This window comes from Scyliorhinus canicula, chromosome 19 (genome assembly GCF_902713615.1).
Source record: "Scyliorhinus canicula chromosome 19, sScyCan1.1, whole genome shotgun sequence".
NCBI lineage: Eukaryota > Metazoa > Chordata > Chondrichthyes > Carcharhiniformes > Scyliorhinidae > Scyliorhinus > Scyliorhinus canicula.
In genome coordinates this window covers 55,734,284-55,751,253 of record NC_052164.1, presented here as the reverse complement: position 1 = coordinate 55,751,253, position 16,970 = coordinate 55,734,284, and the positions used below count along the sequence as shown (strand labels likewise).

Below are 16,970 nucleotides of genomic sequence, written 5' to 3'. Positions count from 1 at the left end.
CGTGCTGCCCGGTGCCTAACTAACTTCGTGGAATTTTTTGACGACATTACCAGTGCGGTATATAACGGGGAGCCAATGGATATGGTATATCTGGTTTTCCAGAAAGATTTTGATAGGTGCTGCACAAAAGTTTGCTGCATAAGATAAAGATGCATGGCATTAAGGGTAAAGTAGTAGCATGGATAGAGGATTGGTTAATTAATAGAAAGCAAAGAGTGGGAATTAATGGGTGTTTCTCGGGTTAGCAATCAGTAGCTAGTGGAGTCCCTGAGGGATCAGTGTTGGGCCCACAATTATTCACAATTTACGTAGTTGATTTGGAGTTGGGAACCAAGTTTAATGTGTCCAAGTTTGTAGACGACACTAAGATGAGTGGTAAAGCGAAAACTGCAGAGGATACTGGAAGATGCAGAGGAATTTGGATAGTTTAAGTAAATGGGCTAGGGTCTGGCAGATGGAATATAATGTTGACAAACGTGAGGTTATCCATTTTGGTAGGGATAACAGCAAAAGGATTATTATTTAAATGATAAAATATGCTACTGTGCAGTGGGACCCAAGTGTCCTAGTGCATGAATCGCAGAAAGTTGGTTTGCAGGTGATTAAGAAGGTTGAATGGAATTTTGTCCTTCATTGCTAGAGGGATGGAGTTTAAGACTAGGGAGGTTATGCTGCAACTGTATAAGGTGTTAGTGAGGCCACACCTGGAGTACTGTGTTCAGTTTTGGTCTCCTTCCCTGAGAAAGGACGTATTGGTGCTCGAAGGTGTGCAGAGGAGATTCACCAGGTTAATCCCAGAGTTGAGGGGGTTTGATTATGAGGAGAGGTTGAGTAGACTGAGACTGTACTCGTTGGAATGTAGAAGGATGCGGGGGGGGGGGGGGGGGGGGGGATATTATAGAAACATATAAAATTATGAAGGGGACAGCATAGTGACGCACTGGTTAGCATTGTTGCCTACGGCGCTGAGGACCCGGGTTCGAATCCCAGCCCTGGGTCACTGTCCGTGTGGAGTTTGCACGTTCTCCCCGTGTCTGCATGGGTTTCACCCCCACAACCCAAAAGATGTGCAGGTTAGGTGGATTGGCCACGCTAAATTGCCCCTTAATTTGAAAAAGTTATTGGGTACTCTATTTTTTTTTATTAGAAAAGGAATAGATAGGATAGATGCGGGCAGGTTGTTTCCACTGGGGGGTGAAAGCAGAACTAGGGGGCATAGCCTTAAAAGAAGGGGAAGTAGATTTAGGACTGAGCTTCGGAGGAACTTCTTCACTCAGAGTTGTGAATCTATGGAATTCCCTGCCCAGCAGTTGAGGCTCCTTCATTAAATGTTTTCGACATAAGGATAGATAGCATTTTGAAGAATAAAGGAATAAAGGGTTATGGTGTTTGGGCGGGAAAGTGGAGCTGAGTCCACAAAAGATCAGCCATGATCTCGTTGAATGGCGGAGCAGGCTCTAAGGGCCAGATAGAACATACAGTGCAGAAGGAGGCCATTCGGTCCATTGGGTCTGCACCAACCCACTTGAGCCCTCACTTCCACCCTATTCCCCTAACCCAATAATCCCTCCTATCCGTTTTGGACACTGAAGGCAATTTATCATGGCCAATCCACCTAACCTGCATGTCTTTGGACTGTGGGAGGAAACCGGAGCACCCGGAGGAAATCCACGCGGACACAGGGAGAATGTGCGGACTCTGCACAGACAGTGACCCAGCGGGGAATCGAACCTGGGACCCTGGTGCTGTGAAGCCACAGTGCTAGCCACTATGCTATCGTGCTGCATCAGCTACTCCTGCTTCTAGTTATGTTCTTATTTTCTTATGTCACCAACACCTTCCAACATTCCAGAGACACTCACCTCGGTTGGGCACTTTAGTGGAGAGGCTTCTGTGGCACTATCTGGTGCACACCACTCACCCACTTTGGTACATCAGGTGTAGGTAGGAACCCCTGATGTCCTAGGGACTAGCTGCCATCCAGACAGGTTTTGGACTTCTGGAAAGGGCAGTTCCTTCAATCGTGGAGATCCAGTTACAGAGCCATGAGGGAATTGTCAGCCACCACCCAGCGAATGCAGGTGCAGTTGGAGGAGTCGAACAGCATGCAGGGGAAGGAGCTGGTGCCAACCACATATGCCACCCAGCCCTCCACCGCACAGGTGGTGTCTGCGGTGGAGGCACTGGGGCAGAAGGTTAGGGTATCATGGGTCAGGATATCTATGGCTTGGGCACTCCATGTGGGCGGTGGCTGAGGCACAGGACAGGGTTGCCCTGTCACAAGAGGCCACGTACCAGAGTCACCTGGACATTGCAGCGGCACTCCAGAGATTGGCTCAGTCACAGCAGGTCATAGCTGAGGTTGGCAGTGGCATTACCCAGGGGCTGGCTAACCTGAGCTAGACCCAGAGGGTGGTGGCACCATCACTGGCTTATGTGGCACAGACACAGAGGGAGGTGGTCCACATTCTGTGCTCCATGGCCCTGAGCATTGACACCCTGGTCAAGACGTGAGTGGGCCTCCAAGACTGGCAGCAGCAGGTGGCGGGGGGGGCCTCGGGTTTTAGCTCCGCTTGCACCCCGGTGGTAAAACTTACTCATGCGCCCAGTTACATTTTCCTCAAATAATTTATATATACTACAAAATAGCGAAGGTCCCAGCACCGATTGCTGCGAACATCACCGCCCTCCATCAGAAAAGCACCCTTCCACTGCTACCCCAAAGATGTGCGGGTTAGGTGGATTGGCCAGGCTAAATTGCCCTTAGTGTCCTAAAAAAATAATGTTAATGGGGGTTGTTGGGTTACTGGTATAGGGTGGATACGTGGGCTTGAGTAGGGTGATCATTGCTTGGCACAACATTGAGGGCCGAAGGGCCTGTTCTGTGCTGTTCTAATTCTAATTCTATGACCTAGCCTGTTCTGTATCCAACTTGCCAGCTCACCTCTGATCCCGTGTGACTATACTGGAGGATCCCTCCAGAGTAGTCCAGGCACCTGAAGTGCTACTTCAAGGTGCCAATGCACCACTCGATCACGACCCTGGTCGCTGTAGGGGCATCGTTGTTGCAGGTCTGCACGTCAGTCCGTGGTCTCTGGATAGGCATCATCAGCCACGACCACAGTGGATAACCCCTGTCACCCAGGAGCCAATCCCTTACCTGGGTGTGCGACTCAAAGATGTCAGAAACTGTCGAATGTGTCAGGATGGAGGAGTTGTGCGCACTGTCCGGGTATCGGGTGCAGGCGTGCATGATGTGCAGATCACAAAACAGCTGCACGTTTATGGAGTGGAACCCCTTTCGGTTTGTGAAGACTGGCCTTTCATGTGCCATGCTCATAGGGCGGGATGCATCCCATCGATTACCCGCTGGACCGGAGGCATCTTGTGGATGACGGTGAACCCTGGTGCCCGGGCATCCTCGTGGGCTTGGTCTACATTGAATTTGATATATTGTGCCGACCGGGCATAAATGACCTCTGTTATGGCGTGGATGCACCTGTGCACTGAGGTGTCAGAGATCCCAGTCAGTTCCCCACTTGGCGCCCCAAAGGACCCTGTGTTCAGATGACCTCCCACACACCCCCATGGTACCAGATGCACCATGATCCGGCAAGCATGTTGTACGATCCCCCTGCTCAGCCAGACTCTTCGACGGTATGACCAGTCCGGAAGGCCCTTGAATGACAGGCGCTGCCGGACAGACGAGACCTGAGGCGACGCCTCCTTCCCACCGCCTCATTGGCCTGTTAACCGGCTGGCTCCTGTTCCTTTGAGGCAGGGCCTGCTGCTGTAGGGTCCTCCTCGAGCAGCTCCTGCTCGTACAACCTCAGTGCATCCCCCAAGCTGCGGTGGCCAGGATGAAGTGCGCCATTCCTGGTTGGATCCCGATACCCATTGTCTGCAGGGGGTGAAATTCCCCCTCGCATGATGCGTAACCCTGTGCCAACCAGTCCACCAGGCTGCAGAGTGGCCTTGGCCCGCTGCAATCTCCCCCTCCCCATTGCTAACTTGGCCAGTCCTCCAGCACTCTGTCCTCCCCACTGCACTTCTGGCCCCGTCAGTACCTGGCCCTGTCACCCTGCTGACAGGTACCAGTGGCTGGCGCTACCCATCAGCCGGCATCCTCCTGTTGGGGCTGCTGTGGGCTTTGCCCTTCTGTGGGCCATGTGATGTCCTGTTGGCAGTTAATGGCTTTTTGTTTGGGGGGGGGGGGGGGCGTTGATGGTGTGGTGGCGGAGTGGAGTGCCGGGGTCCTTGGGATGGAGGGTGGGGGTGAGGGTAGGGGCATCCATATGGCTGGAATCACTTTGCACAACCCCAGGTCATAGAGGGCAATCAGTGGGGTGCGCAGCAAGATGGCTGCCTTGCAGCAATGGCAGTCCGTGCCTGACACCTCAGTCCCGTGTACCATGTGGGGTTACCCTGACCCCACGGCCCATCCCTTAACCCCCACAACCCATCCCTTGATCACCCCTTCTCCCTCATGGGCCTGGCAGATGCCTCCTCAGCCAGCCCGGATAGCGACAGGACCGGCAGCCGACGGTACCGCCTCTGCATGTCCTATTTCCTCTCCCTCCTCAGCCATGGCGCCAATTTCCCAATTTTTAAAACCACAAGTGAAACTCATCATCCTGGCAGAGGCTGAGCATCGCGGAGGCCCTGTAGAATACTGGTCAGGCTTGCTAATGATATGCCAACGCCATTTAATGTACATGCAAAGTAGAATGCATTGACACTGCTGTCGAGGCACTGGAGCATGGTATTCTGTCAGCCATGATTTTCGTTTCATGCGTGATTCCCCACCCAATTGCTTTTCTCAATTCCGGTGTCGGCCAATGGAGAATCCGACCCATGGTTCGATCCCAAAGAGAAACGGTACCGGATTTGCCAGTTCAACGATTAACACGCAGGAGTCTGACACGTTGGAACTGCACTCCCCACACACACCATCCCAGCCAACAAAATGGCAGCAAGAAGAGCAGCCCCGTGCTTTACCGATGCGGAACTAGAGACCCTATTGTTCTGTGGAGGAGAGGAGGGTGATCCTGTACCCCGGCCCAGCAAGGACGCTGTCAGCTGCCGCCATTGGTTGTGCCTGGGCGCAGGTGGCAGAAGCGGTCAACGTCATCAACAACACTGTCCGGACCAGACATCAATGGCTGAAAAAACTGCATAACCTCCTCAGGGTGGCCAGGGTAAGTGGGCAGCACCGTGCCTTACGTAACTCTACCCCCCTCCCCACCCAGAGGGCAGCGGAACCTTCACCCTGCCCGACATGCCAACACACATACCGGCCACTATGCCCTGGGCTGCATGCGTCCAACTGTCTAACACTGTCGTTTTCTGTTTCCCTCGTATCCTCTCCACAGCCAACCCGGCCAGTGTCCGACCCGGCAGCCCACAGTCTGTCGTACCTCCTCTCTCACTCCTTCATCAGACGCTGGTTTAATGATTTTACAAAAGCATCGGAGGAGGAGAATTGTGGAGGCACCGGGGAATACCAGGTCAGGCCCGCTAATTATATGCAAATGGTGTTTGCTGTACGGAATACATTGATGCCGCTGTCAAGGTGATGGAGAAACGCGATTTGGCATCAAATAAGCGCCTGGCACGATTTTTGCATCAAAACCTATTCTCCGCCCAACTGCATTTCGTGATTTTGGTGTCGGCAAACGGAGAACAGTCCCAACAAAGTGAACACAATAGAATTTATTTCTATAGCACAACATATCTAAAGATATTGGAGGTCCCAAAGTATCTGAAGCAAGTACTTAATGTGAACATTCACAAACAAAGGTATATTTTAAATGTTCAGAGAGTGGATAAAAGTTAAAACGACCAATCAGTAGAATCAGTAGAAATGCTGGTGTGAGCCAAATTAGTTATTACCGGAATAAAAACAGAAAATGCTGGAAAACCTCAATGGGCGGGATTTTCTATCACCAAAGCCAGAATCGGGAAATAGGATTGGGTGGAGAATTCTGCGTCAGCTGAAAATCGCGGTTGGCACCGCAGCAAATGGAATGCCATGCTTCGGTCCCTTGACAGCGGCGTGAATGTGTTCTATGCCGCATGCCGGCATGGGCATGCAAATTGTATAGTAAAGGCCTTTGGCATGTCATTAACGGGCGATGCTCCGCTAGGAGGAATTACCAACGGCAAGTTTCACTTGTTGCTGAGGGTATGGGAGGGGGTACAAACTCTCTGTCCGACATAGCTAGTGTATTGACAGTTATGCCGCTGGCCGGGGGGGGGGGGGGGGGGGGGGGGGGCACCTGCCAGGGTCAGGGGGAGTAGCTGGGAGGAGGCCATGGGGTTGAGGTGGCCGGGCATGGATTGGCATTACCACAGCCTGCAAGTTAGCCATGTTGCTGGGCTCGCCGCTGACTGTCCACTGGCAACTTAATGCCACACGTCATATGGGTGCCCACCCAGGCCTCCCCACTAGGTACCCTCTGGCCCCAGAGGACCCATCAATGTGATGGGCGTGCTCCAGTTCAACCAGTGCCACCATCTTGACTTTTATCGGGGTCAGCATGCTTTGGAATTGCATGAGTTCTGAGTGGCACTGGTGCTAACCCACTAACAGGACCTGAATTGCTCCGGATAAAGCACAAGTGTTTTTGTTATTGAAGTCCACTGATTCAGTCCCGGCGTCAAAACTTAAGGTGGGATTCTCCGTCCCGCAAGGCCTTTTTTCTGGCCAACAGCAGGATCCGGCAGACCATGGTCACCCCACGCTGTCAGGAAATCCACAGGTGTGAGTGCGTTGCTGGTGAAGCGGAGGATTCCACCGACGGAAAATCCCACCCTTAAGTCTCTCAAATGGAGAATCCCGACTAACATGTCTGGCAGCATCTGTGGAGGGTGAAACACAAGTTAACATTTTTGGTTTTTATTTCAGATTCCAAGGTTTTGCTTTTATCCTGTTTGTTACAGGGACCTGCCAATAGTTGAGAACTGTGAAAAAAATAAATCGGTTACATTTCACTGTACATTGTAAGAAGTCTTTCAACACCAGGTTAAAGTCCAACAGGTTTGTTTCAAACACGAGCTTTCGGAGCACTGCTTCTTTCTCAGGTGAATGAAGAGGTAGGTTCCAGGAACATATATATAGACAAAGTCAAATATGCAAGACGATACTTTGAATGCGAGTCTGTGCAGGTAATTAAATCTTTACAGATCCAGAGAGAGGGGCAATCCGAGGTTAAAGAGCCAGGACAGTTGGCAGGATTTGCAAGCCCAGGCCATATGGGGGGTTGGTGAATGTAATGCGACATGAATAAAAGGTCCCGGTTGAGGCCACACTCATGTGTGCGGAACTTGGCTATAAATTCCTGCTCGTCGATTCTGCATTGTCGTGCGTCCTGAAGGCTGCCTTGAAGAACGCTTGCCCGGAGATCAGAGTGTTCCCCTTCCAATCGGGGAACACTTCAGCAGTCAAGGGCATTCAGCCTCTGATCTTTGGGCAAGGGTTCTCTGAGGTGGCCTTCAGGATGCCCAACAACGTAGAATCGCTGAGCAGAAACGCATAGCTAAGTTCCGCACACATGAGTACAGCCTCAACCAGGACCTAGGATTCATGCCGCATTACATTCACCCCCCACTATCTGGCCTGGGATTGCGAAATCCTGCCAACTGTCCTGGCTTGAGACAATTCACATCTCTTTAACCTGGGATACCCTTCTCTCTGGATCTGTAAAGACTTATTTACCTGCAAGGACTCGCATTCAAAGTATCATCTTGCATCTTTGACTTTGTCTGGATATGTTTTGTGCTCACCCCAGTCCAACGCCGGCATCTCCACATCACTGTACATTGAAAAGACATATTGATGAGCTCTGCCACCATACCTGCTGTAGTTATTAACAGGCCCTCACTGAGCTGGGACCATAACCATCTACTATTCACAGATGCTCCATATCGACATTGGTAACTCCCTTCTTCGCTTGTACCGCTGACTGTGAATGTTCCAATATTGTGTTTTGTGTCAATTTCACTGGACGACAGCATTCGGCCATCTCTATAAAAATAGAAAACTTCACCGAGATATCCTCCCGTCATGGTGCAATTCATTGTGACCGTTGCTCCTTTTAAATACACCAAACTGTATTGATCAAGGCGTAAGGTCGGCTTTCTGAGCGGATCTGTGGTCAAATAAATGACAGTTAAGTATGTCTAGAAATTAATGGTTCATTTGACGATTGGACCTCAATGTAATTCCACTGTTTGAATAGAAGTATTCGCATCAACGACTGAGATTCCATCATTCTGCAAACATGTGAAACACAAAACAATGCAATTCGGCTGATATTTCCAAAATGTGTTTTAATCGACAGATAAACTGTGGGGAACGGGTAAAAAGAAATTAAGAAACTTGCAAGTCCCACTTCTGCTGCAATAATTGAGTGAAGATTTTCCAAATCTTGAAGAATGGAAATATCAGTCAGAAGCAAAAATATTGCTTCAAATGATTGAATTTGTTGAGGGGGTTACAGAGAGAGTAGAGATTGATAAGGCAACAGCTGTGATTTATCCAGATTTTAAAAAGACCTACTATAATATAAGTTGGGTGGCATGGTGGCACAGCGGTTAGTACTGCTCCCTCTCAATGCCAGAGTTTGATTCCCTCCTCGTGTGTCTGTCTATGTGCTGTTTGCACATTCTCCCTGTGCTGTGTTCTCCGGTTTCCCCCAAAATCCAAAAATGTGCAGGTTAGGTGGATTGGTTCCTTAGTGTGTGACGGGTAGGTGGGGTTACTGTGTTACAGGGGTAAAACGGTAGTGAGGTTAGATAGACTTCTCTTTTGGAAGGTCGATGGGCGGAATGGCCACCTTCTGAACTGTAGGGATTCTATGCATACTCGGCTGATGAATAAAACCACAGAAAGAGGAGAATTTGCAGAACAGATTGCTGCAGGAAAGCAGAATGGTTATTCAGAATGGCAGAAGGTGGGATGTTCTGTAAGGGTCAGTGTGCTGGAACGCTGTTCGTAATTTAAACTAAATATTTGGATTTTAGAATCAAAAATGTAATTTCTAACTGTGTTGATGACACCACAGTTAGGTAGAGGGTGAAGTCAATACTGAGAAGGACTGCAACAAACGGGCACAGAATTGACAAAGTACAACACACATAAATCCAAGAAAACACATTTTAGTCAGAAGAATAGAAATATCGCCTATCATATAGATGTTGCAAGCCTTCTTTGGGTACAGGAACAAATAAATCTCCAAAACACAAATAAACTAAACAGTAAATTGCACAATAAAAAAATCAAACCAAGCAATACATTTTACGAATAAACAAACACATAAATTCGGAGCAACAGTGGACCATTCAGACCCTCGAGCCTGCTCCACATTCAATATAATCTTGGCTGATCTGTTTGAAAAATGAAAATCGCTTATTGTCACAAGTAGGCTTCAATGAAGTTACTGTGAAAAGCCCCTAGTCGCCACATTCCGGCACCTGTTCTGGGAGGCTAGTACGGGAATTGAACTGTGCTGCTGGCCTGCCTTGGTCTGCTTTAAAAGCCAGCGATTTAGCCCAGTGTGCTAAATCAGTTTTTGTTGAAGACTTCTGCTGGGATTCTCCAATAATGAAATGAAATGAAAATCGCTTATTGTCACGAGTAGGCTTCAATGAAGTTACTGTGAAAAGCCCCTAGTCGCAACATTCAGGCGCCTGTTCGGGGAGGCTGGTACGGGAATCGAACCGTGCTGCTGGCCTGCTTGGTCTGCTTTCAAAGCCAGCGATTTAGCCCTGTGCTAAACAGCCCCTCAATGGGGGCTATGTCCCCACACCCGCCAGAAACCGTACGTGAATCACTCTGGACTTTTTTCTAAAGTCCGATTCTCCGACTTTAAGGGGGCTTGCAGTGCCCCGGCGTGCGCCGCACAGCTCCTGCTGCCGATATCAGAGCCCTGCACTTCAAGCGGTGGCGCCGGCCCCGCGCGACGTGCCGGAACCACACAGCGGGCCAATGCGGAAGAAGGTAGGCCCCCCGCAGATCACGCACGCCCGCCGATCGGTGGCCCCCGATTGTGGGCCTGGCCGTCGTGAAGGCCCCCCTACTCCGAGACTGATCCCCCCCCCCCCCCAACCAGGATAGCCACCGCTCGACCGGTTGACCGCGGAGATGCCGCAGGGGCCTCTTTCAACAGCCTACTGGCGCCGCGTCGACCGCGCATGCTCGGCTGGCGGAGATTCTCCGGCCGCCGGAGAATTGCGCGAAGGCGTTGCGGGTCCGACGCCTCATTCTGCGTCCCTTCGCCGGGTGCGATTGCAGCACGTGGGCTCGGAGAATCATGGCCTACATTTCTCATCTATGCTCGATTAGCTTTGATCCCCTTGTCAAACTTTACATCTTCCCTATCTATCTCCCTCTGCCATTAAAATATTCAGTGACCCCTGCCTCCACCGCCTTCTGATGCAGAGTGTTCCAAAGTCTCTCAATTCTCTGAGATAATTAATTTCTCTTCATCTCTGTCCTTTCAGAGTGAGCGTTAACTTTAAAACAGTGCCCCCTAATCTGGACTCACCCACAGGAGGAAACATTCTTTCCACATCCCCCTTGTCAATATCATTCTGAATATTATGCACTCCAATCAAATCATCCCTCACTCTTCTGAACTCCAGTGAAAACTTACGTATCCTCATAAGGTACTCATTCCAGGTATCAACCGAGGAAACCTCCTCTGAACCTCCTCCTTCCTTTAATAAGGTGACCAAAATTGCACACAGTATTCTAGGTGGGGGCTGGATTCTCCGATAATGAGGCAAAGTGTTGACGCCATCGTGAAAATGGGGGAGTTTTACGTCAGCAGTCATCGGGCTTCCAGCAATTCGATGGCCCACAAGGGGCTAGCACAGGCACAACAGGAAGCGCCCAAGGGAGCAGCTGCCGATACACGGGTTGCATCATTGACGCGATGCCGCGGCTGCTGATAAACATTCTCCCCCCCACACTCAGCATCGCAGGCAAGACGGCCGCCAGATGAGCAGCAATTTAGGGACAGCGAGTTGGACACCCTCCTAGAGGCTATGGAGGAGAGAAGGCTACTGTTGTACCTCGGGCCGGGACGCAGGAAAGCAGCCGCCATCGCTCGCCGTGCCTGGGCGGAGGTGATCGATGCCGTCAGCGCCGTCGGGCCAGTGGCCAGGCCTGTTGCAAAAGAAGCTTACGACCGCCTCGGCAGCCAGGGTGAGTTCTCCGCTTTGGTCTGTGGCCTCCATATAGGCGTCAACAGCCACGACCGCAACCCCCTGTCTCCCAGCAACCAGCCCCGCAGCTGGGTGGGGGTGTCCCTCGAATATGCCGAATATGAATGATTGTGCCAGTATAAAGGAGGCATGTATACTGCCCGGGTACCGGGTGCAGACGTGCAGGATCTTTATCTGGTGGTCACCCTTCCTGTTTGTGAACATTGGCCTCTCATCAGCCGGTGCCCTGAGGGCGACATGCACCCCAATCGATGATCCCCTGGACCTGGGGCATCCTGGCAATGGCAGCGAACCCCGCTGCCCGGGCATCCTGGTTGGGGCGGTAAACTGAATTTACCGGTCCGGAAGGGCATACAGTATGTCCGTGACAGTGCGGATGCACCTGTGCACCAATGCCTGGGAGACCCCGGACAGGTCCCCACTCGGCGACTGGAATGACCCCGTGACGTAGAAGTTGTGGCCGACCGTCACCTTGACGGCCACCGGTAGCGGGTGTCCTTCCCCTGCCCCACGCAGTGACAGGTGAGCCATCATATGGCAGATATGAGCAACAATTTCCCAGCTCTTCCGCCATTTCCTCTACGATACCCAGTCCAGGGGTTCCTGGAAGGACATGCGGCGCCGGAACACAGGGGGCCTCATCAGGTGCCTCCTTGGCACCACAACCTACTCCCCCTTGTCCCGTTCCTCCTCGGCCTGTCGGGCAGGCGGCCCTCCAGCCTGAGTGGCTGGCACATGCCACTCTTCAGCCCGCTCCTCTGCTGCGGCCTCCACCGCCTCTCTGAGCCACCTGCGTCACGCTGCCATGGTGGTCAGCATTGATCGATGGTTTCCAAACATTATCATTTGCAGGGCTGAGGGGACACAGTGTTACCAGGGCGCCTACACCCGTGCACAGCCAGGTACCATGGGCTACATGGTGGCCCCGGTTGACACCGCTCACCCCGGCCACGCATGTCCCCCACCCCCGCCCCGTCGGCGCCCGTCCCTGCCCTGCCCTCACTGGGGGCTGCCATCAGTGTGACCCTGGGTAGTCCCCCGGTGGGTGTCAGCGATTGGATGGGGTGGCCGGGCAGGGTGTCGGCATCCACCCATATGGACGTTAACCCTGCGTTCATCCAGGGACCGGGGTGGGTACCCACAAGATGGCCACCGTAATGGCACCCTTTGCATGAGCATCACCCTGTCATGATGGGGGCTCCCCGGCTGCTCGACCTGTCCTTCCCCCCCCCCTTCACCTCTCCTCCCCCCATATCCCCCGGCAGAAACCACAGCCAGTGTCCGTTACGAGAGCCAGCAGCCCTCCCACGCCAACTCCTACATCCTCATGCCATCACAACAGCCAGCACGCCAGCTTCACAATTTTTTGATTTGTTATGATTTGATTTATTATTGTCACGTGTTGGTATACAGTGAGAAGTATTGTTTCTTGCATGCTATACAAACAATGCAAGTTGCATACAGGGAAGGAAGGAGAGTCTACGGAATGTAATGTTACAGCCATAGCTAGGATGTCGAGACAAGATCAACTTAATACAAGGTAGGTCCATTCAAAAGTCTGACGACAGTAGGGAAGAAGCTGTTCTTGAGTCGCTTGGCACATGACGTCAAACTTTTGTATAGAACATAGAACATAGAACAGTACAGCACAGAACAGGCCCTTTGGCCCTCGATGTTGTGCCGAGCAATGATCACCCCACTCAAGTCAACGTATCCACCCTATACCAGTAACCCAACAACCCCCCCCCCCCCCATTAACCTTATTTTTTAGGACACTAAGGGCAATTTAGCATAGCCAATCCACCTAACCCGCACATCTTTGGACTGGCAGCCCCCCCCCCCCCCCCATCCCCCGGTATATTTTTCCTGGTGAAAGAAGGTGGAAGAGAGTATGTCCCGGGGTGCTTAATTATGCTGGTTGCCTTTCTGAGGCAGCAGGAATTACAGACAGTCAATGGATGGGAGGCTGGTTTGCGGGATGGACTGGGCTACACTGCACTGATCCCTGTGGTACCCCGCTAGCTACTGCCTGTGGTACCCCGCTAGCTACTGCCTGTGGTACCCCGCTAGCTACTGCCTGTGGTACCCCTTAATCCCTGCTCTTTGCTCACACCCTTTTGTAGTTGCCTGCGGTTTTGGGCAGAGCAGGAACCATACCAAGCTATGATACAACCAGAAAGAATGCTATAAAAGTTGTAGAGAGTCGTAGCTAACATGCCAAACTTCCTTAGTCTTCTGAGAAAGTAGAGTCGTTGGCAGGCTTTCTTAACTATAGTGGCGGCATGGGGGGATCAGGACAGGTTGTTGGTAATCTGGACACCTAAAAACTTTAAGCTCTCGACCCTTTCTTCGTTCTCATTGATGTAGATAGGGGCATGTTCTCCTCTACACTTCCTGAAGTCGATGACAATTGCCTTCATTTTGTTAACAGTGAGGGAGAGATTATGCAAGAATCATCTTCCACAAAGTCCCTTTCTTTGGTGAACACTGATGCAAAGTTGATAGATACATGAAAGATTGGAGCAGGTGGAGGCCTTTTGGCCCTTCGAACCTGATCCGCCATTCATCACGATCATGGCTGATCATCTAACTCAATAGCCTAATCCTGCTTTCTCCCCATAGCCTTTGATCCCATTCTCCCCAACTGCAACACCTAGCCACCTCTTGAATATATTCAGTTTTAGCATCAACTATTTCCTGTGGTAATGAATTCCACAGGTTCACCACTCTTTGGGTGAAGAAATGTCTCCTTATCTATGCCCAAAATGGTTTACCCTGAATCCTCAGACTGTGACTCTGGTTCTGGACAAACCCATCATTGGTAACATCTTCCCTGCATCTACCCTGTCTAGTCCCATTAAAATTTCATAAGTCTCAATGAGATCCCCCCTCGTTCTTCTGAACTCCAGCGAGAATAATCCCAATCTAGTCAATCTCTTCTCATATGACAGTCTCGCCATCCCTGGAATCAGTCTGGTAAACCTTCGCTGCACGCCCTCGAGAGCAAGAACATCCTTCCTCAAGAGAAGGAGACCAGAACTGCACACAATACTCCAGGTGTGGCATCACTAAGGCCCTGTATAATTGCAGCAACATATCCCTGTTTCTATACTCGAAACCTCTCGCAATGAAAGCCAACATACCATTAGCCTTTACCACCTGCTGCACCTGCATGCTTACCTTCAGCTACCGGTGCACAAGGACACCCAGGTCCCGCTCCAAACAGTTTGCGTTACAATTCACCCTCCCACCTAACTTGGTATCATTTGCAAACTTTGAGATGTTACATTTTGTTCCCTCATTCATATCATTAATATATATTGTGAATAGCTGGGGTCCCAGCGCTGATCCCTGTGGTACCCGACTAGTTACTGCCTGCCAATTTCAAAAGGACCCATTAATCCCTCCCCTTTGTTTCCTCTCTGCCAACCAGTTTTCTATCCACCTCAATATATTTCTCCCAATCCCATGCGCTTTAATTTTTGCACAATAATGTCTTATGCGGAACTTTGTCAAAGGCCTTCTGAAAGTATAAATATACCACATCGACTGGCTCCCCTTTGTCAACTATACTGGTTACATCTTCAAAGAATTCCAAGCATAGTTTTCCCTTCAAAAATCCGTGCTGACTGACTGATCCTGCCACTACTTTCTAAATGTTCTGCTATAAAGCCCTTGATAATGGATTCAAGCATTTTCTCCACTACCGATGTTCGGCTTATTGGTCTATAATTCCCACTTTCTCGCTACCTCCATTTTTCAGAGTGACATGAGCTACCCGCCAATCTGCAGGGACAGTTCCAGAGTATGTAGAATCCTGGAAGATGGTCACCAATGCATCCACTATTTCCAGAGCCACTTCCTTAAGCACTCTGGGATGCAGATTCTCAGGCCCTGGGGATTTATCCGCATTCAATCCCATCAATTTTGCCAGCACCATTTCTCTACTAATGTTATGATGTGGAGATGCCAGTATTGGACTGGGGTGAGCACAGTAAGGTGTCTTCCAACACCAGGTTAAAGTCCAACAGGTTTGTTTTGAATAACTAGCTTTCGGGGCACTACTCCTTCACCTACATTTCTCTTTACCAATCGCATTCTCTTCACATATCTACCGAAACTCTTAGTGTCAGTCTTTATGTTCCCTACAAGCTTCCTTTCGTACTGTACTTTACCCGTCTTAATCAATTTACCCTTCGTCCTTCGTTGCTGAATTCTAAACTGCTCCCTATCCTCAGACCTATTATTTTTCTTGGCCAATCTGTATGCTTTTTCCTTGGGTCAGATACTATTTCTAATTTCCTTAGTAAGGAAATGCTGAGCTTGTTGCATTTGAGTGCTACAGTGAGAGTTTGGTGACTGAGGGAGTGCTGAGCTTGTTGCATTTGAGTGCTACAGTGAGAGTTTGGTGACTGAGGGAGTGCTGAACTGGTTGCATTCGAATGCTACAGTGAGAGTTTGGTGATTGAGGGAGTTAGGTGAGGACGGAGTAAGGTGCTCCTTACATTTCATTTCCTATATTTATCAAAGAGCGTGAAGGGAGCCAGGAGTTTAGAGTACAGCTGACTGGAAGCAGAGTCGGAGTGCGGAGGTCCAGTTGGTCTACGGGGCAGCAAATTCTGTAAAGTAAGAGGGGATGGAGGGTAGGGCAGTTGCATGCTCCTCCTGTAGGATGTGGGTGGTGAGGGATACCACTGACTGTCCCCGCTGACTGTACCTGCGGGAAGTGCACCGAAATCCAGCTCCTCAGAGACCGTGTTAGGGAACTGGAGCTGGATGAACGTCAGATCATCAAGGGGCAGAGGGGGTTATCAAGAAGAGATACAGGGAGGTAGCCACACCCAAGGTACTGGACAAGAGTAGCTGGGTTACAGTCAGGGGAAATAAAACTAACAGGCAGACAGTGCAGGCATCCCTCGTGGCCGTTCCCCTTCAAAACAAGTATACCGTTTTGGATGCTGTTGGGGGGGGATGACCTACCGGGGGAAGGCCCTAGCGGTCGGGTCTCTGGCACTGAGTCTGGCTCTGGGGCTCAGAAGGGAAGGGGGGAAGCATAGAAAAGCAACAGTAATAGGAGATTCAATGGTTAGGGGAATAGATAGGAGATTCTGTGGTCGCGAGCGAGACTCCCGAAAGGTATGTTGCCTCCCGGGTGCCAGGGATGTCTCGGATCGTGTCTTCAGGATCCTGAAGGGGGAGGGTGAGAAGCCAGAAGTCGTGGTGCACATTGGTATCAACGACGTAGGTAGGACAAGGGGTGTGGAGGTAATAAACAAGTTTAGGGAGTTAGGCTGGAAGTTAAAGGCCAGGACAGACAGAGTTGTCATCTCTGGTTTGTTGCCTGTGCCACGTGATAGCGAGGCTAGGAATAGGGAGAGAGTGCAGTTGAACACGTGGCTGCAGGAATGGTGTAGGAGGGAGGGCTTCAGGTATTTGGAAAATTATAGCGCATTCTGGGGAAGGTGGGACCTGTACAAGCAGGACGGGTTGCATCTGAACCGGAGGGGCACCATTATCCTGGGGGGGGGGGGGGGGGGGGGGAGGTTTTCTAGTAGTCTTCGGGAGGGTTTAAACTAATTTGGCAGGGGAATGGGAACCGGATTTGTAGTCCAGCAACTAAGGAAGCCGATATTCAGGATGCCAAAGCACGTAGTGATGCAGTGGGGAAGGTAACAATGACAAAGGAGAGTACTTGCAGGCAAGGAGATGGGTTGAAGTGTGTATACTTCAATGCAAGAAGC

At 50.7% G+C, this 16,970-nt stretch overlaps 1 protein-coding gene across 1 annotated transcript in view; it reads right to left on the bottom strand.

Moving 5' to 3' along the window:
- Positions 1-16,970, bottom strand: part of LOC119954010 — a 188,258-nt gene that overhangs the window by 52,185 nt on the left and 119,103 nt on the right. The window contains exon 4 of the mRNA XM_038778788.1: positions 7,857-8,150. Coding sequence (XP_038634716.1) covers positions 7,857-8,150 — 294 coding nt within the window. The remainder of the gene's footprint in view (positions 1-7,856; positions 8,151-16,970) is intronic.